Genomic DNA, 26,794 nt, shown 5'->3' with positions numbered 1-26,794 from the left:
TCTTTTCAGGGTCGTTGGACCAAGGAGGAGTCACTACTCCCAATAAACATTCTGGAGTTGCAAGCGGTTTTCAATGCATGCTCTCGCCCTGCCTGTGGTACAGAACAGGCCGGTTCAGGTACGTTCAGAGAATGCACCTACGGTAGCATTCATGAACCATCAAGGCGGTACTCGAAGCCGAATGGCTATGATGGAAGTGTCAAAAATCCTTCGTTGGGCGGAGCGCCATCTGCCAGCAATATTGGCAGTGTTCATTCCGGGAGTCCTAAACTGGGTAGTGGATTTCCTCAGTCGCCAGGACGTGCACGCCGGAGAGTGGAGTCTTTATCCAGAAGTCTTTCAATTCCTAGTGGACAAGTGTGGCCTACCTGATGATGTCTCAACACAATCGACCTGATGGCGTCTCGGCACAATCACAAGGTTCCGGTCGTCGGATAAAGAACCAGGGATCCCCAAGCAGTGTTTGTGGACGCACTGGCAATTCCATGGAACTTTCGGCTGCCCTACGTGTTCCCTCCAGTGGGATATCTACTTCTAGTCGCTCCAGCGTGGCTCATACGGCATTGGTTCTCAGATCTGCAGGGTCTATCGACAAAGTGTCCTCTTCTACTTCCTCAGCGCCCAGACCTCCTCGTACATGGCCCTTGTCTTTATCCTGACCTGGCCAGGCTAGCTTTGATGGCGTGGCTCTTGAAGCATCACTCCCACTCCTGAGAGCCAAAGGATTCTCTTAGGCGGCCATCCAAACTATGTTAAAAGCCCACAAACTGGCTTCAGCTCTGATTTATTACAGGGTCTGGAATTCTTACTTCACCTGGTGTGCTGATAAGAATTATGATGCATACAGATTCAGAATTTCCAGAAATCTGTTTTTTTTCTGCAAAGAGGCCTGGACTTAGGCCTTCGTCTGGCCTCTCTCAAGGTTCGCATATCTGCCTTGTCATTATGGCTTCAGAGAATAATTGCATCTATATCTGACGTTCATACATTAACTCAGGGTGTCTAACGGATTCAGCCTCCCTATGTGGCTCCATGGGATCTGGCTGTTGTCCTGAGTGCCCTGCAAGAGTTTCCATTTGAACCTCTTGAGACCTTAAATAGCTCACGGCCAAGGTCTTGTTTTTGCTGGCTATTGTCTCTGCTAGAAGGGTGTCGGCTTAGGTGCATTGTCCTGTCGTCCACCTTTTCTAATATTTCATCGTGGCCAGACAGTTCTTAGAACTCGCCCAGGTTATTTACCTAAGGTGGTGTCCTCTTTACCAAGAGATTGTGGTTCCGGCTTTTGGGGGTCATTCCGAGTTGATCGCTTGCTGCCGATTTTCGCAGTGCATCGATCAGGTGAAAAAACGGCATTTATGCGAATGCCCCGCAATGCGCACGTGCGACGTACGGGTACAAAGCTCTTTGTGGTTGTGCTCAGGTTCTAGCTAAGTTTTTCTTCGCACTGACGGCCGCAAGAAGATTGACAGGAAGGGGGCGTTTCTGGGTGTCAACTACCGTTTTCAGGGAGTGTTTGCAAAAACGCAGGCGTGTCTGAAAAAACACAGGCGTGGCTAGGCGTTCGCTGGGCGGTTGTATGACGTCAAATCCGGACACAAATAGGCTGAAGTGATCGCAAGCGCTGACTAGGTTCAGAGCTACTCTGAAACTGCACAAACAGTTTTTTGCAGAGCTCGTCTGCACAAGCGTTCGCACTTCTGCTAAGTTAAAATACACTCCCCAGTGGGCGGCGGCATAGCATTTGCATGGCTGCTAAAACTAGCTAGCGAACGATCAACTCGGAATGACCCCCTTTATCTCTTCTGGTTTGTCCTCCAAAGAGCGATCCTTGGATATGGTACGGGATATATATACATACATACATACATACATACATACATACATACATACATACATACATACGAGAGGACTGCCTCTTATCAGGAGGTCAGACTCCCTTTTTTTGTCTTGTTTGGTTTTCACAAATGTGGCTAGCCTGCGAATAAGCAAACCTTGGCCAGATGGATTAGAATGGTGATTGCACAAGCTTATGCGCAGGCTTGTCTCCCAGCTCCTGCTGCTATTAATGCCCAAACTACTTGGTTTGTTGGACCTTCTTGGGCGGCTCGCCGTGGCGCGTCCGCAGAACAATTGTGCAAGGCGGCTACGTGGTCCTCTGTGAACGCGTTTATTAGGTTCTATGTCTTTGATACTTCCGCCTCCCAGGATACTTCCTTTGGATGCCGGGTTCTCGTACCCGCTAAAGCGTGTCCTGTCCCTTGAGGAACTGCTTTAGGACATCCCTGATGTTTCCCTATGGAAACCAATGTAACCTGCTGCAGAAAAGGAGAGTTATGGTAGACCATTGTTAACTCTTTCTGCGAGGTACATTGGGTTCCACAGGGTGCTCACCCTGATGCACCTAGCTTCTATGGGTTTGTATGGCATTAGCCGCTGGTCCCTTCTCCTGTCGTGAGAATGTGATTCAATGTGACTAACATCTACCTTCTCTCTTACCTGCTCCTGCATTGGACTGTTTAACGAAACTGAGCTCAAAGTGCATGGAAGCGGAGGAGGCCCCAATGCATTTTGGGACCGCCTAAAGCCTCTGGATCAAGATCCATTCTACACCCCCGATGTTTTCCTATGGAACCCAATGTACCTTGCAGAAAGAGAGTTAATAATGGCAAGTCTACTACCCCTTTCACATCTCCAATGCCGGATCCCACCCGGGAACTGGAAACTGGTCTTTCCCGGGTGGGATCCGGCATTGGAGACTATCTTCTGGCTTCCCGACCGGCAAATTGCCAGGTCGGTTGCCATAGCGGCGGGGAGCGGAGCCGGCAGTGCAGGCGGCCCTGGGAGATGAACTCATCTCTGCGCCGCCTCTCCCTATGCTGTGAATGGGTACCGGGTCGCATTGACCCGGCAAGCCATTCACACTGCGCCTGACCCGGTATTCAACCCGGGAATAACCCTTCTTATTACCTTGGTTGAATTACCGAGTCAGGCGACCCGGGAATTCGGACATGGCCCTTGCACACCGCACGCTGACCCGGCAATATGCCGGGTCGATACGAGGTTATTTGTGCGATGTGAATTTGGTATTTCATAACTAGGGTGACCATAATATCCCTTTAATCTGGGACACATGATTTACACAGGTTCTGTGGCTGGCTAAACTCTAGCCTGAATTTCACCTGGTATTAGCCAGCCACAGAACCTGTGTAAATCATGTGTCCCAGATTAAAGGGATATTATGGTCACCCTACCATAATTTTCCATTTTTCCTTCCACACTTTTTCCCTTCCACTTAACTTTCTATTAATGTGCTTTGATACAGCACTTTGAGAACACCCGACTTCTTTTGCAATTTGCTTTTGAGGCTTTCCCTCCTTGTGGAGGGTGTCAATGATGGGTTTCTGTGCAACTGTCAGGTCAGCAGTCTTCCCCATGATTGTGAATTGTACTGAACCAGACTGATGGGCCCTACACACTGGCCGATAATCCTCAAAGATATGAGCGATCTCAAAGATATGAACGAGATAACGTTCATATCTTTGAGTGTGGAGTCACCAGCGATGAACGATGCGCGGCACCGCGCTCGTTCATCGCTGGTGTCCCGTCAGCTGTGCATGCAGGCCAATATGGACAATCTCGTCCATATTTGCCTGCACTTCAATGGAGCCGGGTGACGGGGGGGGAGTGAAGAAGCTTCACTGCCCCCCCCCCCCCCCCCCCCGCCGCTGGGTCGCCCGTCGGCCGTATCCGCCATCGGGCAGCTCGGCGGCGGATCTTTAAATGTGTAGGGCCCATAAGAGACCATTTAAAGGCTCAGGAACCCTTTGCAGGTGGTTTGGATTAATTAGCTGATTAGGGTGTGACACTTTGAGCCTACAAAATTGAAGCTTTTCATAGTATTCTAATTTTCTGAGATTTTGGATCTGGGGTTTTCTTAAACTGTAAGCCACAATCATCAAAACTATAACAAATAAAGGTTTGAAATATCTCACTGTGCATGTAATGAGTCTATATAAAATATTCGTTTCACCTTTTTAAGTTGAATTACTGAAATTAATTTTTGCACTATATTCTAATTTTCTGAATTTCACGTCTGTCTGTCTGATCTACCCACACTAGTTCTTTCCTTGGGATTTTCCTATTGGTTTTTATTATTGTGGCTTAAAAGCCGTTATGTCTTCCAACTAGCAAATGATTCAGTTTAGCGGCTGTTTTCAGGAAACCTATCCCCTAAAGGTGGGTACACATTGGCCGATATATCGGCCGTTCTATTGAATGGCCGATATATTGCGGGTCCGTCGGCCAGTGTGTACAGGCGATATGTCTGTGAACTCCGTCATTCACAGACATATCACGTCGGCCCCGCTGCACAGCCGACGGCCAATATATCTACCGATATATTGGCGCATCGCTGTGTGTGTATGGGCGACCAGCCGGCCGCCCGTACACATGCTGCAGCGCCCGGCGGTGATTGACAGCTGAACTGGGCGGGCGTGTGTACACGCCCGCACCAGTTCATGACGTCAGTCCCCGACGGATCGGGCAATGTGTATGCACAGCACACTGCCCGATCCGTCCATAGATATATCTGCAGATCAATTGATCTGCAGATATATCTATCGGTGTGTACCCACCTTAAGAGTGGGTCAACAACTAAACCTTCAGTTCTGGTATAGGGATTGTTATGCTGTGTATGCATTTGTCAGTTCTACCCGGTGCATTTACTAGTTGGATACATCTTAGATATGTCGCTAAGAGCCACTGTGCAGTACGGGTCTGCGACATCAGGTGCAGATCGCAGCAGACTGTCAGTAATCCTAGGACACAGCTCAGATTAGTAATGTAAGCATACCATATTAATACTATCGCTGCTGCTTCCATGTAAGCAGCAATGATGGCAGCTCCAACCACATCTGAACCATGTACGGACTCCACCATTTGGTGTATTTGACATGGTCCTGTCACTATTAACCCTTATCCCTGCCAGTCATGTTGGGGAGGAGATCTGACACGGTAGCTCTGAGTCTTTCCGTTAGAATCAGTGAGCAGGATCTTTCCTGCTACTGAGAGAGCTGGGCAGGGAGGAAGGTGAGCCGCAGAGGTCCTGGCAATAGGGAGTGTTATTTTTTTTACATTCATTTACTAATGTGGATTAATGTGGGTAACCCCTTTAGACTTGATTGTGAATGGAATTTCCTTCAGCTGTTTACACTATGATTTGTATTTAATCTAGGACTTGCTCACTACCAAATTGATGAGAGTAGTTTTAATTTGATTTCCCAGCAGCTTCGTATGGTTTTACCAAGGTTTTTGCATCTGATAACTAGATTTACTCCTAACGAAATAAGAATCTTGGGGCCATGTTCATTTCTCTGCTCTATGTGGCTATTATGTTCAGTTGCACACATGACAGAATGGGTTCCAGTCAAGATGTCAACATTTAGTATGTCCACATGTTTATAATGTCAACAAATAACATGTTGACATCTACATAATGCTGACATTGTAAATGTGGACAGTAACAGTGTTGACACATGAAGTTATGGCTAGGCTGCAGGGGATGTGGTCAGGATCCCGGCGTTTGAAATAAAAACCATCAGAAAGCAGATAGCAGCACTCAGACGGTCAGACAGAATGATAATGAATCTCAATGGTAAGTACTGGGATTAGGGTTAGGCTGCAGAAGGGGGGGGGGGTGGGTTACGATTTGGCACTAGGGGAGAGTTAGGGTTAGGCTGTGGGGGGCGGGGGTTAGGGATAGGCACCAGGTGGGGTTAGTGTTAGGGGCATTTCTACTTGGGCATAACTACTGGGAGGCAGGCTAATTTTTAAGTTGATAATTTTTGTATAGCCCCCAAAGGATTTTATAAATATCCAAATGGCCCTTGGTAGAAAATGGGTTCCACACCCCTGCCCTACAGCTACTGCCTATCTGTCTGTCATAAAGTAGACTTATTAGCTACTGGCACAATTGATATCTTTTTGTAAGAGTTTGTATTTCATTGCTGTAGCTGTCTTTATTATTTTATAGTTTTGCTTTGCATTACTGTAGCAGTTCTATTTGTTTGTTTTGTACATGTGTTGCATAATCTTGTATGGAGCTTGACTAAATAATAAGTAATTTACTTACCCTTACAGAGTTCTCTGTTTAGAAGTAAAACAAAGTCTGAGTTTTACATGAGTTCCTACTCCGGCCACAGAACCCTCTACTTCCTAAACTTAGCAGTGTTAGCCAAAGTGGATGAATGAGAAACATGATTTTGAGAACTGTACAGGTCATTTTCTTGATTTCCCCTAGAGGGCAGCATGTTAATGTAATACATTTACTACACTATGCTGTTGGCCTTGATTTTTATTTTTTTTATTTCTTCCCCTAAAATGTACATTTATGTCTAAGAGTCCTTGTATTCCACTCCAATTGCTCCAGGCACCAATATTTAGATTAGCTGCTAGAGCAGAGAAGGAACTAACGCAGTACATCTGTTTGCCGGAGGAGTCTGTTTCTTATTCTCCTGGTGTAATAGACTATAACCAGAGGTCACCAAAGCATTTATAGCTGTCAGCTGTCTTGACGTTTCCCTTCCCTCCAGTTCTGACAGCCTGTTCATATACAAGGAGGTTTGACTGACATATCTTTAATCTGTAGGAACCTCTCACTTACAGGTGAAAATTCTAGTGCAGAAAGAGAACAAGCTGCTCCATATGGCATTGGCCTCCAACCTGAAGAGCGCAGTAGTCGCTTCTTTCCTGATGTTACCTGAAAGCTTCTCTGAGGAAGTTCTCTACCTGCAGATTGCTGGCCTCTCATACTCAGGTGAGTCCTTGTATGTTGTCCATATGGTGATTATAGGTTGCCTGTGCAAGAGAAGAGAACAAATGTAAACAATGATGATGATTAAGGAAGATAGATTTGTTATAAATCAGGGGTAGTCCACAATTTGCTGTGGTACTAAACATCCCAGCATGCCCTGCCACAATTTTTTCATACCATAACAGCAAAACTGTGTCAGGGCATGCTGAGATGTTGAGAGAGTTCCACAGCAACTGCAGGACTGCATGTTGAATGCCCTGGTTTTAAATCATAAGAGTTGATTTCCATAATTAGCAGCTAGCATGTGATGTTGGTTAGATACACTCTCTGTTTGAATGCTCTAACCTTTCAGTTTAGAATGACTTCCAAGGGAAACAAATATATTACAGACAAGTTATATGGGGCTCCTAATGCAGAATGCTGCCCCTTTAGGCCAAATATTGCAGCTGACATGAGTCTACTATATCTATTCGGGATGTAGTTATGTGACCGGCGGTCAGGAGACTGGTCAATACCGGTACTTACATCCTGCCCCCTCACAATCCCGACAGTCGGGATGCCGACTACCAGGTACTATTCCCACTCGTGGGTGTCCACGACACTTATAGAGTGGATGGGAATAGAACCTGTGGCTTCGTTGCAAGTTGGTAAATAATCTATGGAGTTTGATAGAAGTGGGCTTGGCAGGCATAAAACCCATTTGGTCAGGGTGGATAATATGAGTAATAACCTTGTTCAATCTGGCAGCCAAGACTTTGGCCAGAATCTTCACATTGGTAGACAATAGCGTAATAGGCCGGTAGGAATCGGGACTCCTAGGGTCCTTATCTGGCATAGGTATAACCACAATCAAGGCCTCTGACATGGAGGAAGATAGAGAATCCTGTTCAAGCAGCTATGCAAAAATACTATGTAAATGAGGGACAAAAAAATCCAAGTGTTTCTTATAGAGTTCAGAGGGGATTCCATCAACACCGGAGGATTTGCCGCTAAAAGACGCCTTAATAGCTGCTTCAAACTCAGCAAGCGTTAAAAGAGCATCTATTAGCTCCCGGTCCTCACTCGTGAGAGAGGGCAGGAGGATATCATGGATATAATTATGCAGTTCCTCTGGGTCACAAACCAGCCTAGTAGCATACAAATGCTGGTAATACAACACAAATTCAGACGCAATGTCTGGGGTCTGCGTAGTGAGCCATCCGAGCACTGTATCTCCACAACTGTGCTAGAGTTATGCTCTTCCCTCGCTAAACAGGCTAAACAACTATCTGGCCGATCACCAGTAACATATAACGAGTGGGAAGTATAAAGTAACTTATAATGAGTCTTCTCTTCTAAATATTCTATCCAATCTTTCTGAGCTGATGGCCAGGACAATATAGAGGACTCCAGCCCGTCACTTAGGTATGCCAATTCAGTGGAGACGCGTAGGTCTTCCAACTGCACCTCCTGCTGTTTATAAAACAATTTCAAACTAGCAACCCTCTTTCTCTAACGTCCTAAGTGGATGCTGGGGGCTCCGTAAGGACCATGGGGGATAGCAGCTCCGCAGGAGTCTGGGCACAAAAGTAAAGCTTTTAGAACTACCTGGTGTGCACTGGCTCCTCCCCCTATGACCCTCCTCCAAGCCTCAGTTAAGATTTTGTGCCCGAACGAGAAGGGTGCACACTAGGTGGCTCTCCTGAGCTGCTTAGTGAAAAGTTTAGTTTTAGGTTTTTTATTTTCAGTGAGACCTGCTGGCAACAGGCTCACTGCATCGAGGGACTAAGGGGAGAAGAAGCGAACTCACCTGCGTGCAGAGTGGATTGGGCTTCTTAGGCTACTGGACATTAGCTCCAGAGGGACGATCACAGGCCCAGCCATGGATGGGTCCCAGAGCCGTGCCGCCGGCCCCCTTACAGAGCCAGAAGACAGAAGAGGTCCGGAAAATCGGCGGCAGAAGACGTCCTGTCTTCAACAAGGTAGCGCACAGCACTGCAGCTGTGCGCCATTGCTCTCAGCACACTTCACACTCCGGTCACTGAGGGTGCACGGCGCTGGGGGGGGGGCGCCCTGAGACGCAATAAAAACACCTTGGGTGGCAAAAAATGCATCACATATAGCTCCTGGGCTATATGGATGCATTTAACCCTTGCCAGAATACATAGAAAAACGGGAGATAAGGCCGCCGATAAGGGGGCGGAGCCTATCTCCTCAGCACACTGGCGCCATTTTCCCTCACAGCTCCGTTGGAGGGAAGCTCCCTGGCTCTCCCCTGCAGTCACTACACTACAGAAAGGGTTAAAAAAGAGAGGGGGGCACTAATTAGGCGCAGTATAAACAATACAACAGCTATAAGGGGAAAAACACTTATATAAGGTTATCCCTGTATATATATAGCGCTCTGGTGTGTGCTGGCAAACTCTCCCTCTGTCTCCCCAAAGGGCTAGTGGGGTCCTGTCCTCTATCAGAGCATTCCCTGTGTGTGTGCTGTGTGTCGGTACGTTTGTGTCGACATGTATGAGGAGAAAAATTATGTGGAGACGGAGCAGATTGCCTGTAATAGTGATGTCACCCCCTAGGGGGTCGACACCTGAGTGGATGAACTGTTGGAAGGAATTACGTGACAGTGTCAGCTCTGTATAAAAGACAGTGGTTGACATGAGACAGCCGGCTACTCAGCTTGTGCCTGTCCAGACGTCTCATAGGCCGTCAGGGGCTCTAAAGCGCCCGTTACCTCAGATGGCAGATATAGACGCCGACACGGATACTGACTCCAGTGTCGACGGTGAAGAGACAAATGTGACTTCCAGTAGGGCCACACGTTACATGATTGAGGCAATGAAAAATGTTTTACACATTTCTGATAATACGAGTACCACCAAAAAAGGGGTATTATTTTCGGTGAGGAAAAACTACCTGTAGTTTTCCTGAATCTGAGAAATTAAATGAGGTGTGTGATGATGCGTGGGTTTCCCCCGATAACAACTGATAATTTCTAAAATGTTATTGGCATTATATCCTTTCCCGCCAGAGGTTAGGGTGTGTTGGGAAACATCCCCTAGGGTGGATAAAGCGCTCACACGCTTGTAAGAACAAGGGCTCTACCCTCTCCTGAGATGGCCGCCCTTAAGGATCCTGCTGATAGAAAGCAGGAGGGTATCCTAAAATGTATTTACACACATACTGGTGTAATACTGCGACCAGCAATCGCCTCAGCCTGGATGTGCAGTGCTGGGTTGGTGTGGTCGGATTCCCTGACTGAAAATATTGATACCCTGGACAGGGACAGTATATTATTGCCTATAGAACATTTAAAAGATGCATTTCTATATATGCGTGATGCACAGCGGAATATTTGCCGACTGGCATCAAGTCTAAGTGCGTTGTCCATTTCTGCCAGTAGAGGGTTATGGACACGACAGTGGTCGGGTGATGCGGATTCCAAACGGCATTTGGAAGTATTGCCTTATTAAAGGGAGGAGTTATTTGGGGTCGGTCTTTCAGACCTGGTGGCCACGGCAACAGCTGGGAAATCCACGTTTGTACCCCAGGTCGCCTCTCAACATAAGAAGACGCCGTATTATCAGGCGCAGTCTTTTCGTGGGCAAGCGGGCAAAAGGTTCCTCATCTCTGCCCCGTGACAGAGGGAGAGGAAAAAGGCTGCAGAAATCAGCCAGTTCCCAGGAACAGAAGCCCTCTCCCGCCTCTGCCAAGCCCTCAGTATGACGCTGGGGCTTTACAAGCAGAATCAGGCACGGTGGGGGCCCGTCTCAATGAATTTCAGCGCGCAGTGGGCTCACTCGCAAGTAGACCCCTGGATCCTTCAGGTGATATCTCAGGGGTACAAATTGGAATTCGAGACGTCTCCCCCTCGCCGTTTCCTAAAGTCGGCTTTACCGATGTCTCCTTCTGACAGGGAGACAGTTTTGGAAGCCATTCACAAGCTGTATTCCCAGCAGGTGATAATCAAGGTACCCCTCCTGCAACAGGGAACGGGGTATTATTCCACACTGTTGTGGTACCGAAGCCGGACGGCTCGGTGAGACCGATTCTAAATCTAAAATCTTTGAACACTTACATACAGAGGTTCAAATTCAAGATTGAGTCACTCAGAGCAGTGATTGCGAACCTGGAAGAAGGGGACTACATGATGTCTCGGGACATCGAGGATGCTTACCTTCATGTCCAAATTTACCCTTCTCACCAAGGATACCTCAGGTTTATGGTACAGAACTGTCACTATCAGTTCAGACGCTGCCGTATGGATGGTCCACGGCACCCCGGGTCTTTACCAAGGTAATGGCCGAAATGATGATATTCCTTCGAAGGAAGGGAATTTTAGTTATCCCTTACTTGGACGATTCCCTGATAAGGGTAAGATCCAGGGAACAGTTGGAGGTCGGTGTAGCACTATCTCAGGTAGTGTTGCGGCAGCACGATTGGATTCTCAATATTCCAAAATCGCAGCTGGTTCCGACGACTCGTCTTCTGTTCCTAGGGATGATCCTGGACACAGTCCAGAAAAAGGTGTTTCTCCCGGAGGAGAAAGCCAGGGAGTTATCCGAGCTAGTCAGGAACCTCCTAAAACCGAGCCAAGTCTCAGTGCATCAATGCACAAGGGTTCTGGGTAAAATGGTGGCTTCCTACGAAGCAATCCCATTCGGCAGATTCCACGCAAGAACTTTCCAGTGGGACCTGCTGGACAAATGGTCCGGGTCGCATCTTCAGATGCATCAGCGGATAACCCTGTCACCAAGAACAAGGGTGTCCCTCCTGTGTTGGTTGCAGAGTGCTCATCTTCTAGAGGGCCGCAGATTCGGCATTCAGGACTGGGTCCTGGTGACCACGGATGCCAGCCTGCGAGGCTGGGGAGCAGTCACACAGGGAAGGAATTTCCAGGGCTTATGGTCAAGCCTGGAGACATCACTTCACATAAATATCCTGAAGCTAAGGGCCATTTACAATGCTCTAAGCTTAGCAAGACCTCTGCTTCAAGGTCAGCCGGTGTTGATCCAGTCGGACAACATCACGGCAGTCACCCACGTAAACAGATAGGGTGGCACAAGAAGCAGGAGGGCAATGGCAGAAGCTGCAAGGATTCTTCGCTGGGCGGAAAATCATGTGATAGCACTGTCAGCAATTCCGGGAGTGGACAACTGGGAAGCAGACTTCCTCAGCAGACACGACCTCCACCCGGGAGAGTGGGGACTTCACCCAGAAGTCTTCCACATGATTATAAACCGTTGGGAAAAACTCGACAGGTATTGCGCCAGGTCAAGGGACCCTCAGGCAATAGCTGTAGACGCTCTGGTAACACCGTGGGTGTACCAGTCAGTGTATGTGTTCCCTCATCTGCCTCTCATACCCAAGGTACTGAGATTGATAAGATGGAGAGGAGTAAGCACTATATTCGTGGCTCCGGATTGGCCAAGAAGGACTTGGTAACCGGAACTTCAAGAGATGCTCACGGAGGATCCGTGGCCTCTACCTCTAAGAAGGGACCTGCTCCAGCAAGGACCCTGTCTGTTCCAAGACTTACCGCGGCTGCGTTTGACGGCATGGCGGTTGAACGCCGGATCCTGAAGGAAAAAAGGCATTCCGGATGAAGTCATCCCTATCCTGATCAAAGCCAGGAAGGATGTAACCGCAAAACATTATCACCGCATTTGGCGAAAATATGTTGCTTGGTGCGAGGCCAGTAAGGCCCGACGGAGGAAATTCAACTGGGTCGATTCCTACATTTCCTGCAAACAGGTGTGTCTATGGGCCTGAAATTGGGGTCCATTAAGGTTCAAATTTCGGCCCTGTCAATTTTCTTCCAAAAAGAACTAGCTTCAGTCCCTGAAGTTCAGACGTTGTAAAAGGGGTACTGCATATACAGCCTCCTTTTGTGCCTCCAGTGGCACCTTGAGATCTCAATGTAGTTTTTGGGTTCCAAAAGTCACATTGGTTTGAACCACTTAAATCTGTGGAGTTAAAATATCTCACATGGAAAGTGGTCATGCTGTTGGCCCTGGCCTGGGCCAGGCGCGTGTCAGAATTGGCGGCTTTATCCTGTAAAAGCCCTTATCTGATTTTCCATTCGGACAGGGCGGAATTGAGGACTCGTCCTCAGTTTCTCCCTAAGGTGGTTTTCAGCGTTTCACCTGAACCAACCTATTGTGGTGCCTGCGGCTACTAGGGACTAGGAGGACTCCAAGTTGCTAGACGTTATCAGGGCCCTGAAAATATGTTTCCAGGACGGCTGGAGTCAGAAAATCTGACTCGCTGTTTATCCTGTATGCACCCAACAAGCTGGGTGCTCCTGCTTCTAAGCAGACTATTGCTCGTTGGATTTGTAGTACAATTCAGCTTGCACATTCTGTGGCAGGCCTGCCACAGCCAAAAATCTGTAAATGCCCACTCCACAAGGAAGATGGGCTCATCTTGGGCGGCTGCCCGAGGGGTCTCGGCTTTACAACTTTGCCGAGCAGCTACTTGGTCAGGAGCAAATACGTTTGTAAAATTCTACAAAATTGATACCCTGGCTGAGGAGGACCTGGAGTTCTCTCATTTGGTGCTGCAGAGTCATCCGCACTCTCCCGCCCGTTTGGGAGCTTTGGTATAATCCCCATGGTCCTTACGGAGTCCCCAGCATCCACTTAGGACGTTAGAGAAAATAAGAATTTACTTACCGATAATTCTATTTCTCGTAGTCCGTAGTGAATGCTGGGCGCCCATCCCAAGTGCGGATTGTCTGCAATACTGGTACATAGTTATTGTTACCAAAAAATCGGGTTATTGCTGTAGTGAGCCATCTTTTCTAGAGGCTCCTCTGTTATCATGCTGTTAACTGGGTTTAGATCACAAGTTATATGGTGTGATTGGTGTGGCTGGTATGAGTCTTACCCGGGATTCAAAATCCTTTCTTATTGTGTACGCTCGTCCGGGCACAGTATCCTAACTGAGGCTTGGAGGAGGGTCATAGGGGGAGGAGCCAGTGCACACCAGGTAGTTCTAAAGCTTTACTTTTGTGCCCAGACTCCTGCGGAGCCGCTATCCCCCATGGTCCTTACGGAGTCCCCAGCATCCACTACGGACTACGAGAAATAGAATTATCGGTAAGTAAATTCTTATTTTATCAAGGTCCCCCTCCAAAAAGGACTTAAATGCTTCCCAAAGAGTAGTTACTGACACCCCCTCAGTATTAAGCTCAAAGAATTCCTGGAAACGCCTTCTCTAGTTCTCCCCCATACGAGTTGGTCAAAAGGGGTTTAGCTTCCATATATTCTGACCACGTTTGGAGTTCAAATCCAAACTAAGAGCTATAGGAGAGTGGCCAGAGATACCCCTAGTTCCGTATTTTACATGCTGTAGCCTGGGTAAGAGATCTTTTGTAAGTAGGGCCATGTCAATCCTAAAAAAGGAGGAGTTCCAGTGTAAAAAACAGGAGTATTGTCTTGACTGAGGATGCCTAATCCTCCAGCCATCAATCAAGCCCAGCTCAGAAACAATATGTGCGAAACCTGTCCCCTTCGACTGTGGTCTGGGTGACGTCATGGAAACCCTCTCCAGTAAAGGATCCAGGATAGTGTTAAAGTCACCCAAACAAATTACAGGAACGCCAGAGGTAGAGGCCACCTTTTTTAGAATCTCATGTGAGTATGGGGCGGTACATTGACGGCCATTAATATAACAGCAAAGGAGTTAACTTTACATTTCAAGAACACTTAGCGGCCCCATGGGTCCGTCTGTACGCTATCTAGAAAAAAGGGAACAGTTTTCTTTATTAGAATCGAACCACCCTAGAGGCCGAGGTATGCATAGAATGATATGCCCACCCCACCCATGGTTTCTTAAGGGACATAATCCTACTGCCTACCAAGTGGGTCGCCATGAGGCACACTACATTTGAATCATAACGTTTAATTTGCCTAAGCACTAGGGATTGTTTAAGCCTGTCATTGATGCCCCGTACATTCCATGACAAAAACTTATTCGCCACCATACAAACACCAGAAATTCAAAGGGGCAAACTGCCCACAGTCAGCCATACACCACACAGCAAAAATTATAGCAGAGCACAACACCAGAACAAAATAAAAAAATCCACACAGATGAATAACGGATAATAACAAGAAAACACACAGTACATAACAGCAAACCCATCCCCCCTCCCCGTATACCACTCCAAAACTGCAGCATACCTAAATCCTAAAACTTATGTGAACAAAACCTACCCTAACAGGGCAAAGAATATAATGGCAATGAGCCTGGCAAGGCTCTCCCTTAAGTTGCCATCCCCCCACGTGGCTATAAACATAAAGGGTAACCATGCAACAAGGACCACTGGGAGTGGAGCAGAACCCAGTCATAATAAGGAGGGTTGCTCTAACCAGTGAAGCGAATCCTGCACCTAGAATAAAAGCAGGATTCAAACCACAGTATATGCAATAAGGAGTGGCCTAGGCCCATATAGCAACAAGAGTGTAACATAAGGAATGGGAGGCCCCAGTAAAGATACCCATACGCTAAGTCACATCAATTATTCAGAGGATGGGGCCCAACCCCGAACATAGCCAAATCCCGACCCCCTATTAACCAAGGCCAAACCACGTAGTGATACATGTATGGAGTAACAATCGCAATTAGGAAAATATTGTTAATACAATTCAAAAGCATAGGTTATCATGCATAGTATATGTATCATAAGCACAATCATACTGATAGCGTATACTTATCACATTATAGACAATTAAGTAGCAACAATTAGTCCTCAGCGAGAGCGCGTCGTGCCGACATGTGCCTGTCCAGCCACGCCACCGCCTCTCGGGGAGTCAAAAAGAACTTTGTTTCACTCGCAGTTTGTCAGGAACAACATGGCGTATGGAATATTGAGCGCATGGAGTCTCCTCTTGATTGGTATAAATTGAGCCCGTTTCTGCTGGACGTCCAGAGCGAAATCAGGGAACACAGATATCTAGGAGCCGTTCCATTTAAGGGGGCCCTTAGATCTAGCCAGCTTAAGGACTGCATCGCAGTCACAGTAGTGGAGGAACTTGGCGATGAACGTGCGGGGCGGAGCTCCAGGGGGTAGTGGTCGTAGGGGCACCTGTGCGCACGCTCCACTGTAAAGTGGGATGAGAACTTCTCTGCCCCAAAAGAGTCAATAATCCATTTCTCAAGAAATTCTTCAGGGAAGCCGCCACCCTCTGTTTCGGGCAGACCCACAAAGCGAATGTTATTGCGACGCACCCGCCCCTCCAAATCTGTTGGCTTTTTATTCACATCTAGCATTTGAGATTCAAGGATACTGGTGCTGAGGGTAAGTGTTGTTAATGTGTCCTCAGCAATAGAGATGCGGGTTTCAACTTCTCCAATCCGTTCCCGAACATGCTGTAAATCCTGATGTATTATAGACAAATCCGACTGCACTTGACCAATCCTGTCTGCCAATCTGGTTGCACTGGTTGTAATTGCGTTCAGAACACGCTGTATAGCATCATCAGAAGCCTCAGCCGCCTGGGAACTGACAGACTGGGATGAAGGCGAGGAGCTAGCTTGCTGCTCACTAGCCGCCATCCTTTAATTGTTTTGATATTAATTAATTCATTTATTTTTCATAATAAACCTTAATCATATCTGAAACTGCTGTTCTGGTGATTTTGGCCCTACATAAGTTTATTATAACAGGTCTGACTGTTATCCTTCCTTTCAGGTATGAGATCAATATGGATTGTCTTCTGACCACTTTATAATTTTTCAATTATCTGATTAAAATAACATGTTCTAGTAATTAGATGGTACAAGGTGTGACTTGGTCAATGTTGTTACGTTTGTCATTAGGTGACTTCCGGATGATAGTTGGTGAAGATAAATCCAAGGTGATGAATATCGTCAAGCCAAGCATTGGCCATTTCCAGAAGCTGTACAGTGGCATATTACAGGAGTGTAGTCAGGCTGTGTATAAACCTGCACAGGGCAATGTAGAGGTGAGTGCCAGTTCAGTGTACGTATATGCTATATAAAGCATGTGCGGATTGTGAAAGCAATATATGTTCCTTTATGACCTATCTTGCTGAGAAACAAAGTACTGGGATGGGGGTGTAGTACTGCTGACCGGCGGTCAGGAGACCGCCGGTCAGCTTTCCGACGCCGGGATCCCGGCAGCATACCGACGCCGGGATCCCGGCGGGGAGGGGCGAGTGCAGCAAGCCCCTTGCGGGCTCGGTGGCGACCTGCGGTCACCACGGGTCCTATTCCCACTCTATGGGTGTCGTGGACACCCACGAGTGGAAATAGTCCCTGTTAGGCGGCATGCCGACCATCGGGATAGTGAGCCGTCGGGCTGGTGGAGGAGGCCATGTGACTGTCGGTCAGCTGACCGGTGGTCACATGAATACCACCCCTGGGATGGCTAGGAGAAATCTTTCAGTTCTTCCATGCACGATGAGCATTTACCACTGCAGTCACTATGACCGTTAACATTACCATTATCTTTCAATACCGCTGTCTCTTAACCTTGACATCAGAATGATAATCAGAAATATAAAAATGCAGGGAAATAAGATTTTATTGTACACTAAGAATGTTGCAGAGTTAAACATCAGGGGCTAAATGTAATAGCCTGTTATTTTTATTATTATTAACCTTTCTGAAGTTCTGCTATCTTATACAGTAATATTCATTGAGGGGATCATGATAAAAATCAATTATACAACACGACATTAAACAGAGAAACCATTTCCTGCCTATATACCCTTACAATATACAAGCTGTGGGGAGCATCTGATGCATAAGGTATTCTATAGCTACGTTTAGAGCATAACAACAGTTGTAGTTGTTTGTGGGTGACTGGAAGGCGGAAGTGTTATCAGTCACCAATATTAAAACAGCCATCTGTGACTGGCATGTATGTACAGCTTCTGTGGGGTGGTATGGATGGAATTGGAAGATATAGTGGAGAGAGAATACTTGAAATTTATTGTTGTGGCCGCAGCTAATGTCACCACGAAGATTACCGATGGAGAGGCTTTGCTGCTGATCCATAATCTGTTTATCAGCGTATACAGAGAATATTGTACAGCGCTCTGCTTTTTTAGGCAGTGGTGATTGTACTAGATGGAGTCACTGGACTTGGGAAACAGTTATAGAGTATAATACTGTTCATCTGCTACTCATTGAAGTCATCTAACCCAGGTGGCATGCTACATCACAGATACAATTAGTTACTATAACTGTAGTTACAGAGATGCATTTTCCCTGAGTTATTATTATTATTATTATAATCCTTTATTTATATGGCGCCACAAGGGTTCTGCAGCTCCCAATTACAGAGTACATAAACAAATAATCAAACAGGAAAACAGCAACTTACAGTTGATGACAGTATAGGACAAGTACAGGGTAAATAAACATAGTTACATCAGCAGATGACACTAGAATAAGTATCAGGTGGCAGAAGACTGATGGATTTGGTGCAGTTGAAGATTATTAAAGTAAGAAAGGATAAGCACATGAGGGAAGAGGGCCCTGCTCGTGAGAGCTTACATTCTAAAGGGGAGGGGTAGACAGACAGGGGTGACACAGATGAGGTACATAGAGAGCGTAGAACAGAGGGTTATGATGAGATTTGGCTGGGTTTGGTGAAGAAGTGGGTCTTTAGAGCCCGTTTGAAGTTTTGTAGAGAGGTGGAGAGTCTGAGGGGGAGAGGTAGGCAATTCCAGAGAAGTGGTGCAGCACGTGAAAAATCTTGGAGGTAGGAGTGGGAGGAAGTAATCCGTAGGCAGGAGAGTCGGCGTGCATTAGTAGAGCGAAGAGGACGGGTGGGAGTGTAAGGGGAGATAAGATCAGAGATGTAGATGGGAGAGGAGTGGGTGAGGGCTTTGTAAGCGAGTGTGAGAAGCTTGAAATGGATTCTGAAAGGGAAGGGGAGCCAGTGAAGGTCTAGTAAGAGAGGAGAGGTGGATGTAGTGCGTTTGGTGAGGAAGATGAGCTGGGCAGCAGCATTGAGGATAGATTGGAGTGGTTGGAGGTATCTGTCAGGAATGCCAATCAGGAGCAGATTACAGTAGTCCAGTCTGGAGATGACCAGTGAGTGGATAAGAGTCTTAGTAGCATCCTGGGTCAGAAAGGGTCTGATCCTGGAAATATTTTTTAGATGAAAATGGCAGGTTTGTGAGAGGTGCTGAATGTGTGGTTTGAAGGAGAGGGAGGAGTCAAGGATTACTCCAAGACAGCGCACTTGGGGGCTAGAGGAGATAGTAGTGCCATCAATAGATAATGAGATTATAGGAGGTGAGGTTATGCGGGAGGGAGGGAAGATGATCAGCTCGGTCTTAGACATGTTAAGTTTAAGAAAGCGCTGGGACATCCAGGAAGAGGTAGCAGAGAGACAGTTGGAGATACGAGTGAGGAGAGCCGGGGAGAGGTCTGGAGAGGAAAGATAGATTTGGGTGTCATCAGCATAGAGATGATATTGGAAACCAAAAGAACTAATGAGCTTACCTAGTGAGGACGTATAGAGAGAGAATAGAAGAGGACCAAGGACAGAACCTTGGGGTACCCCTACAGTTAGTGGAAGTGAGGGGGAGGTGGAGTCATGAGAAGAGACAGAGAAAGAACGGTCAGAAAGGTAGGAGGACAGCCAAGAGAGGGCAGTGTCACGTAGACCAATGGAGTGAAGAATTTGCAGTAGGAGAGGATGGTCCACAGTGTCAAAAGCAGCAGAGAGATCAAGTAGAATAAGTATAGAGTAGTGTCCCTTAGATTTAGCAGCATGGAGGTCATTGCATACTTTGTAAGGGCAGTTTCAGTGGAGTGGAGAGGACGGAAGCCAGACTGGAATAGGTCAAGCAGTGAGTGTGAGGAAAGAAAGGAAGTAAGGCGGTTGTAGACAATACGCTCAAGGAGTTTGGAGGCAAAAGGGAGGAGAGAGACGGGTCGGTAGTTGGAGAGAGTGTTTGGATCAAGGGTAGGTTTTTTTAAGAATAGGAGAGATGAGTGCATGCTTGAAGGCAGAGGGGACAGTGCCTGATGAGAGGGATAGATTGAGAAGGTGGGAAAGATGGGAACAAGCAGAAGGAGAGAGGTAGCGGAGGAGGCGGGAGGGGATATGGTTAAGTGGGGAGGTGGTGAGGGGACAGGAACGAATGAGGGCCATGACTTCCTCTACAGATGCATGGGAGAAAGATGTCAGAGTAGGTGCGAGGGATGGGGAGGCTTGGTAAGGGATGGGAGAAAGCTGGTTACTGATGGTCTGGTGTGATGTGATGTCCTGACGTATGGAGTCAATTTTGGATGTGAAGTAAGTGGCAAAGTCAAGAGCAGAGAGTGAGGAAGGGAGACGAGGTGGAGGTGGGCAGAGGAGTGAGTTGAGAGTGGCAAAGAGGCGCCGGGGGTTGGAATACTGGGAGGAGATGAGGTTCTTGAAGTATGACTGTTTAGCAAGAGAAAGGGCAGCACTGAAGGTTGAGAGCATAAGTTTGAAATGGAGGAAGTCTGCCTTAGAGCGTGATTTCCTCCAGTGTCGCTCAGCAGTACGTGAGCATTTTTGCAGATATCTGGTGCATTTGGTGTGCCAGGGTTGAGGTGTTAATTTGCGAGGGTGAATAGTGGTTGGTGGAGCAACAGAGTCAAGAGCAGAAGTAAGGGATGCATTGTATGTGGAAGTGGCTTGTTCAGGGCATGAGAGAGAGAGAATAGGAGAGAGAAGTAAGTCAAACAGGGAGGAAAGGAATGTGGTGTCAATAGCTTCAATGTTACGCTTAGTGATGGTAGCCTTAGGAGGTAGAGATGGGGAAGTCGAGAGAGATTAAAGGAGAGCAGGTGGTGGTCAGAGAGGGGAAATGGGGAGTTGGAAAAATCAGAAATATCACAGCGGTGAGTGAAGACCAGATCCAGTGAGCTCCCATTAACATGGGATGGTGAGGAGGTCCACTGGGAGAGACCAAGTGAAGAGGTGAGGTTTAGAGGCAGGGGATTGTGTGGGGATGTCAATAGGGATGTTGAAATCGCCTAGGATAATGGAGGGAATGTCAGAAGAGAGGAAGTGAGGAAGCCAGGAAGCAAAGTTGTCGATGAATTTGGAAGCAATGCCAGGGGGGGCGGTAAATAACAGCTACTCTAAGATGGACTGGTTGGAAGAGGCGTATGGCATGGACCTCAAATGTAGAGAATGTAAGGGATGGTTCTGGTGGTATGAGTTGGTAGGAGTAACTAGAAGGTAAAAGGACCCCAACACCACCCCCATGGCAACCCCCAGGTCGGTGTGTGTGTGTGTGTGTGTGTGTGTGTGTGTGTGTGTGTGTGTGTGTGTGTGTGTGTGTGTGTGTGTGGCCCCCAGCAGAGAGAGTAGCAGGAGAAGTAGTGTCAGAGGGCGTAATCCAAGTTTTAGTAATGGCTAGTAGGTGTAGGGAGTTGGAAATGAAAAGGTCATGAGTGGGGACCAGTTTGTTACAAACAGACCTGGCATTCCAGAGGGCACAGGATAGGGGGTATGAGTTTGTGGGAGAGATGTGAATGAGATTATCAGGGTTGCTGTAGCGATGAGGTGAGATTAACTTTGAGGGCAGGGATGATGAGAGAGTAGTGATGGTACGGGTGCCTGAGCTAGGAGGGGAAACTGCTGGAGGTGGGCAGGGAGGGAGGTCAGTGTGATGTGGATGGGGATATAGGGAGGTGACAGGGAAGGGAGAGAGGGAGAAGGGCTGAGTTGTGGGGTAGCAGGACCATGGGGCAGAGGTAAATGAAAGTGCGGTAAAAGGAAAGGAGGGGGAAGGAAACAGAGGGATGGAGGGGAGACAGAGGAGGAGGTGTAGGAGACTAGGGTGGAAGGATAAAGATACATTATTAGGTAGACACTGAGTGATGTGGGGAGTATAAGAAAGCCTTGACATAGTGTTAAGTAGGTAAATAGGTTGAGGGAAAGTGGAAGTAGGAGAGGAGACTGTAAGGGAATCAGAGCAGAAGAATTGCAGAAATGCAGGTGAGAAAAGCAGTGTAGGCTCAATGGGTGTAGATTTAGTATTAAATGAGTCAAAAGTGTAGATAATTTGGGTGCAGAAATGTATTTGGGCTGTAAGAAATGAAAGGATTGTGAGAGGGTTAAGAAGCAATGGTAATTCTGTTAGATTTTTTAAGTGTTTGTAGATGAGAAGATGAAATCACAGTTGTCCCAAAGAAGATCTTTGTGATCCTGATTATGGATGGAAACTTGATCTTGCATATGTTCATTTATGCAAATGGGTTGCATAGTGTTCACAGAGTGAAAGTTGGAGGGTGATAAATTTGCATATACAGTTGATATTGATAAGTAGTTCATCTGTTGTTTGAGGTTTTCTTTCAGTTTTTCGTCCAGTTTAAGTCCAGGCTAAGTCCAGGCTTTGATATTAAAATTATATATCTGCTCCCTTTGAGCCTCCTCCCTTCGAGGCCTACACCCTGGATCAATCAGCCAGGCTTAATCAGCCTGCTATACTCTAATATGAACTAACATTAACATGTGTAAGGTATAGGTTCACTGATTAAAACTTATAAATAAACTGTATGTCATCAAATGTCTATCCACAGCTGGTACTCCCTAGGTTATGGCAGGTGGATATGTTGCTCTCAGATTGCCTGTCTCATTAGGTAAATTACATTAGGTGTGAATATAAATACCTATCCCAGACAAGATCATTGCAAATATGAAATGGCTGTAGGAACTCTCATTGAAACCCTATTCCAGTCACTTAAGAGTAATTTCTCTAGCATCCATTAGGGCTATTGGGGAGACTTAGTAAGATGGGGTATAGATGGGGTCCAATTTAAATTTCTTCACTGGGTGTGCTGGCTCCTCCCCTCTATACCCCCGCCCACAGGTAGTTTAGAAAAAAAGTGCCCTCAGGAGAGGATGCACATCTCTGCAGCTCCAGAGAGTTTCTTCAATTTCTTTTAAACGTTTGTTATTTTCGGTATGCTGTTTGGGCAACAGCACACCTGCACCGTGGGAGTTGGGGGGGAAGGGGGGGGGCGGTTACCGGCCTTGTGAGGTGCAGAGCCGCTTCCCAGCAGCAGGATAACCCGTCCTGAGAGGTTGTTTGTTCAGCAGGGCACTGCACCTGGGCTGTCACAATCGCAGCACACCGCACACCCATATTGCTAGCCTGAAGGTGACGACTGTGGTGAGTAAAAACCGGGGGACCCGCTGGGGGAGTCCCCCGGTTCAAAGTGCAGCTTAACGCGCGCACGGCATACAGGACTCTCCTGGGGGGGACCCGCTAGAGCCCCCCGTGTAGACTGGCTTCATATAGCTTGAACTAGTACTTGTGTGATGTTTTTAAGCAAACCGGAACATTGCCAGTATAAAAAAAAATCGCTAGCACCGGCGCCATTGGGTGGAACGGAGTTACCTCAGAGCGGGTACAGCGGCATTTTGGCGCCTTCCTCTGCTTACTGCAGCCACAGACAGCACACACAGCGCTTCCTGCCTCACAAGACATGCTGGAAAACTGGTACAGGGTGTAGCAAAGGGGGAGAGCCGCTATTCACCATCTGAGTCCTCTACAGGACAGAAATTATTAGTGTTACTGTGATATAATTAACTGTCAGCCTCACTGGGGCTGTGCAGCTAGGGGTGTGCTGGTATCTCTCTCTCTCTCTCTCTCTCTCTCTCTCTCTCTCTCTCTCTCTCTCTCTCTCTCTCTCTCTCTCTCTCATACAGTAAGGGCAGGCTTGAACAGTATTACTGTCTGTGTGTATGTTATTGTGCTTACTGTGAAACATGGGTAAACACAAGCTGTGCAGTGTATGTCACACTAGATGCTCTCCAGTATCATCTGATTCTGTTTCATGTGAACAATGCAGCCAGTCTTCACAAATCAGCTGGGGGAGAGGGTCCAGAACCCTCCTGGCTAAGGTCTCTTAAAACTATGATGTCTGATATGTCATCCCAGCTCACTGCTAATGTACAAAAGACTCAGCTACTACAACAGGCTGTTGCAGACTTAGCTGCTACGGCAAATGTTACACAGCCCTCTCCCTCATGCAGCACCACAGAAGTGTGGTTTGCCTGCTCTACTCTCTGATTAAGATGAGATCGTTTTTCCCTACTGGACGATCACTACCAATTCCAGGCACTACCCTTTGGCCTGTCCACAGCTCCGAGGGTGTTCACGAAGGTGATGGTGGAGATGATGTTCCAACTCAGGGTCAAGGGGGTCAATGTTGTCCCTTACTTGGACGATCTTCTGATAAAAGCAAGACCCAGGGAGCTTTTATTGCTCCATATCGACCACACTATCCAACTTCTGTCACGCCATGGGTGGATTCTCAATCTACAGAAGTCACACCTGGAGCCGACTCAGCGGCTCCTGTTCTTGGGGATGTTACTGGATACGGTGGCCCAGAAGGTGTTCCTCCCGGAGGACAAGCCGAGAATACTTCAGGACATGGTCCGCATGGTGCACTGACCTGCTCGTGTCTCCATCCATCTTTGCATCAGATTGTTGGGAAAGATGGTCGCCTCCTACAAGGTGATCCAATATGGGAGGTTCCATGCCAGAACATTTCAGTTGGATCTCCTGAGCAAGTGGTCCGGATCACATCTACAGATGCACCAGATGATTCGGCTGTCACCTCAGGCCTGGATTTCCCTTCTGTGGTGGCTGCAGTCCTCCAATCTCCTGGAAGGCCGGAGTTTCAGGATTAAGGATTGGACCGTCCTCACGACGGATGCGAGTCTGCGAGGATAGGGAGCTGTCACCCAAGGGGCGCAGCTCCAGGGTAGGTGCCACGAAGCCCTCCTTCCGATCAACATTCTGGAACTTCGGGCGATCTACAGTGCTCTGCTTCAGGCCTCTCCTCTGCTCACAGATTCTGCGATCCAAGTTCAGTCTGACAATGCCACAACAGTAGCGTACATCAATTGGCAAGGAGGGACAAAAAGCAGAGCCTGCATGCAAGAGGTGTCAAAGATATTCCACTGGGTGGAAAGAAATTCAAGAGCAATGTCCGCAATCTTCATTCCGGGGGAGTGGGGTCTCCACCATCAGGTGTTCCAGCAGATCATCCTTCGGTGGGGCTGCCCACAGATAGACATGATGGCTTCTCGACTCAACAAGAAGCTTTACTGTTGAGTAGTGTCCACCCTGCGGGGTCTGAGCCACTATCTCCGCTGACAGGACACTGAGCTCCTGAGGGGATAGATCGTTCCCCGCCACAGGGGATCGCACACCCCAGCAGCATGCCGCCAACCCCTTACAGAGCCAGAAGATAGGTGGCAACAGGGTAGGGAGCGTGGTATTAACCGCACTCCGGAGCTCAGAGGCACACTGTGCAGCGCTGTGAGGAGGCGCACTGAGCCGGCGCCTAAACCCTGCACTGGTCAGAAAGTCTGTCGGGTTCCGTGGATCTCAGCCAGCATTATCCTCAGGCCAGTATAATCATTGTGAAGAGTGGGAAGACAGCGCCATTTTGGGGGCGGAGCTTCTCAGCGGACCCAGCAGCGTTCAGCGCCATTTTCCTGCCTGCACAGCACTGTCCAGGAAGAGCAAGTCCCTCCACAGCAACTCCAGCTATCTCTCACGGTACCAGGGGGTTGTAGAAGAGGGGGGAGGCAAAATACAGGCTGTGTAACCTATTAACGTGCACAGTCAGCGCTAGTAAGGGATCACCTTTTACCTAAAGGGCGCTGTGTGGGAGTTGGCTCCAATCTCTGTGTCTCTCTTTCCATCCTTGGGGGTGAAACTCTATCTGCCCTCCCGTGTGTGTGTGTGTGTGTGTGTGTGTGTAGAGTGTCTGTGGTCTCCTTACAGCTATGTCCAGGGACTCTGTTTCTTATGCTGCAGAGGATATGTCCTCTCAGGATGATCCCATTCCATGTAATCATGATTGCACTGGTTTAGCACAGATACCAGCAAGGGAGCCTGAGTGGTTATCCTCTATCAAATCTATGATTTCTAAGCTTTCAAATAGGGTTGCACTAAATGAATCTGCAACTCGGGCTTTACAGAACTCTATGGCAGTCTGGCCCAGATCTGGTACCTCAGGGCTCCCGCTGTATATTCCCGAAAACGTGCTCTTGCACAGATCATGCAGGATGACACGGAAACCGATTCTGACACTACAGACGGTGGTGGGGATGTGTTGCAGGGGGCCGCATCTCTTGCTAAAGGGGTGCAGTTGATGATAGAGGCTATTAGAGATGTGTTGAATATTGCTGATACAACACCGGAGCAGGTTGAGGAGGTTTACTTCACTGAGAATAAGAAAGCCTCGCTAACCTTCCCTGCCTCAAAGGAATTAAATGCTATTTTTGAAAAAGCTTGGGAAAATCCGTATAAAAAATTCCAGATCCCTAAAAGGGTTCTGGTGGCATTTCCTTTCCCAGTAGAGGATAGAAAAAAAATCCGAAAACCCGCCCATTGTTGACGCGTCAGTATCCAGACTCTCAAAAAAGGTGGTTTTACCTGTTCCAGGATCTACTGCCTGGAATGAGCCGACTGATCGTAAAATTGATAATATGCTCAAATCCATGTACACGGCTTCTGGGGCAGTACTACATCCCACTATTGCAGGTGCTTGGATTGCCAAAGCTATAGTAAAGTGGTCAGGCACGTTACTTGAAGATTTGGATACTATGGAGAAATGGAGATGTTGAATTGTTTTTACGTAACCTTCAGGATTCGGCAGGATTTCTGGTAGAATCCATGAAAGACCTGGATTCCAAGGCTGCGGGAATTCCTTCCATGTCTGTCTTCGCTCGTCGAGGACTGTGGTTGCGCCAGTGGTCTGCCGACGCAGAATCCAGGAGAAGTGTGGAGACCCTACCCTACACAGGTCAGGCTCTCTTTGGGGAAGCGTTCGATGCGTGGATCTCCACAGCTACGGCGGGTAAGTCGCCTTTTCTTCCCTCCGCTGCACCTACTCCGAAGAAACCCCTTTTCTTCAACTGCACCACAGCCCTTTCGGCCTGCCAAGCCCAGAAAGGCCAAGCCGTCCAACACCTTTTTCGGGGAGGTCGGCCCAAGTCTGCGGCTGCGG

General features: G+C 47.7%; 1 protein-coding gene across 3 annotated transcripts in view; it reads left to right on the top strand.

The window, feature by feature from the left end:
• TAMM41 (TAM41 mitochondrial translocator assembly and maintenance homolog) overlaps positions 1-26,794 on the top strand; it is an 87,008-nt gene that overhangs the window by 19,285 nt on the left and 40,929 nt on the right. For all 3 annotated transcript variants that reach the window (XM_063940769.1, XM_063940768.1, XM_063940767.1), the window contains 2 exons: positions 6,664-6,814; positions 16,619-16,764. In XM_063940769.1, the coding sequence (XP_063796839.1) occupies positions 6,664-6,814; positions 16,619-16,764 (297 nt within the window). The remainder of the gene's footprint in view (positions 1-6,663; positions 6,815-16,618; positions 16,765-26,794) is intronic.

Source organism: Pseudophryne corroboree, chromosome 9 (genome assembly GCF_028390025.1).
Source record: "Pseudophryne corroboree isolate aPseCor3 chromosome 9, aPseCor3.hap2, whole genome shotgun sequence".
Taxonomy (NCBI): Eukaryota; Metazoa; Chordata; class Amphibia; order Anura; family Myobatrachidae; genus Pseudophryne; species Pseudophryne corroboree.
Note: the sequence above shows the minus strand (reverse complement) of the source record. Positions and strands in the feature narration are given on the sequence as shown.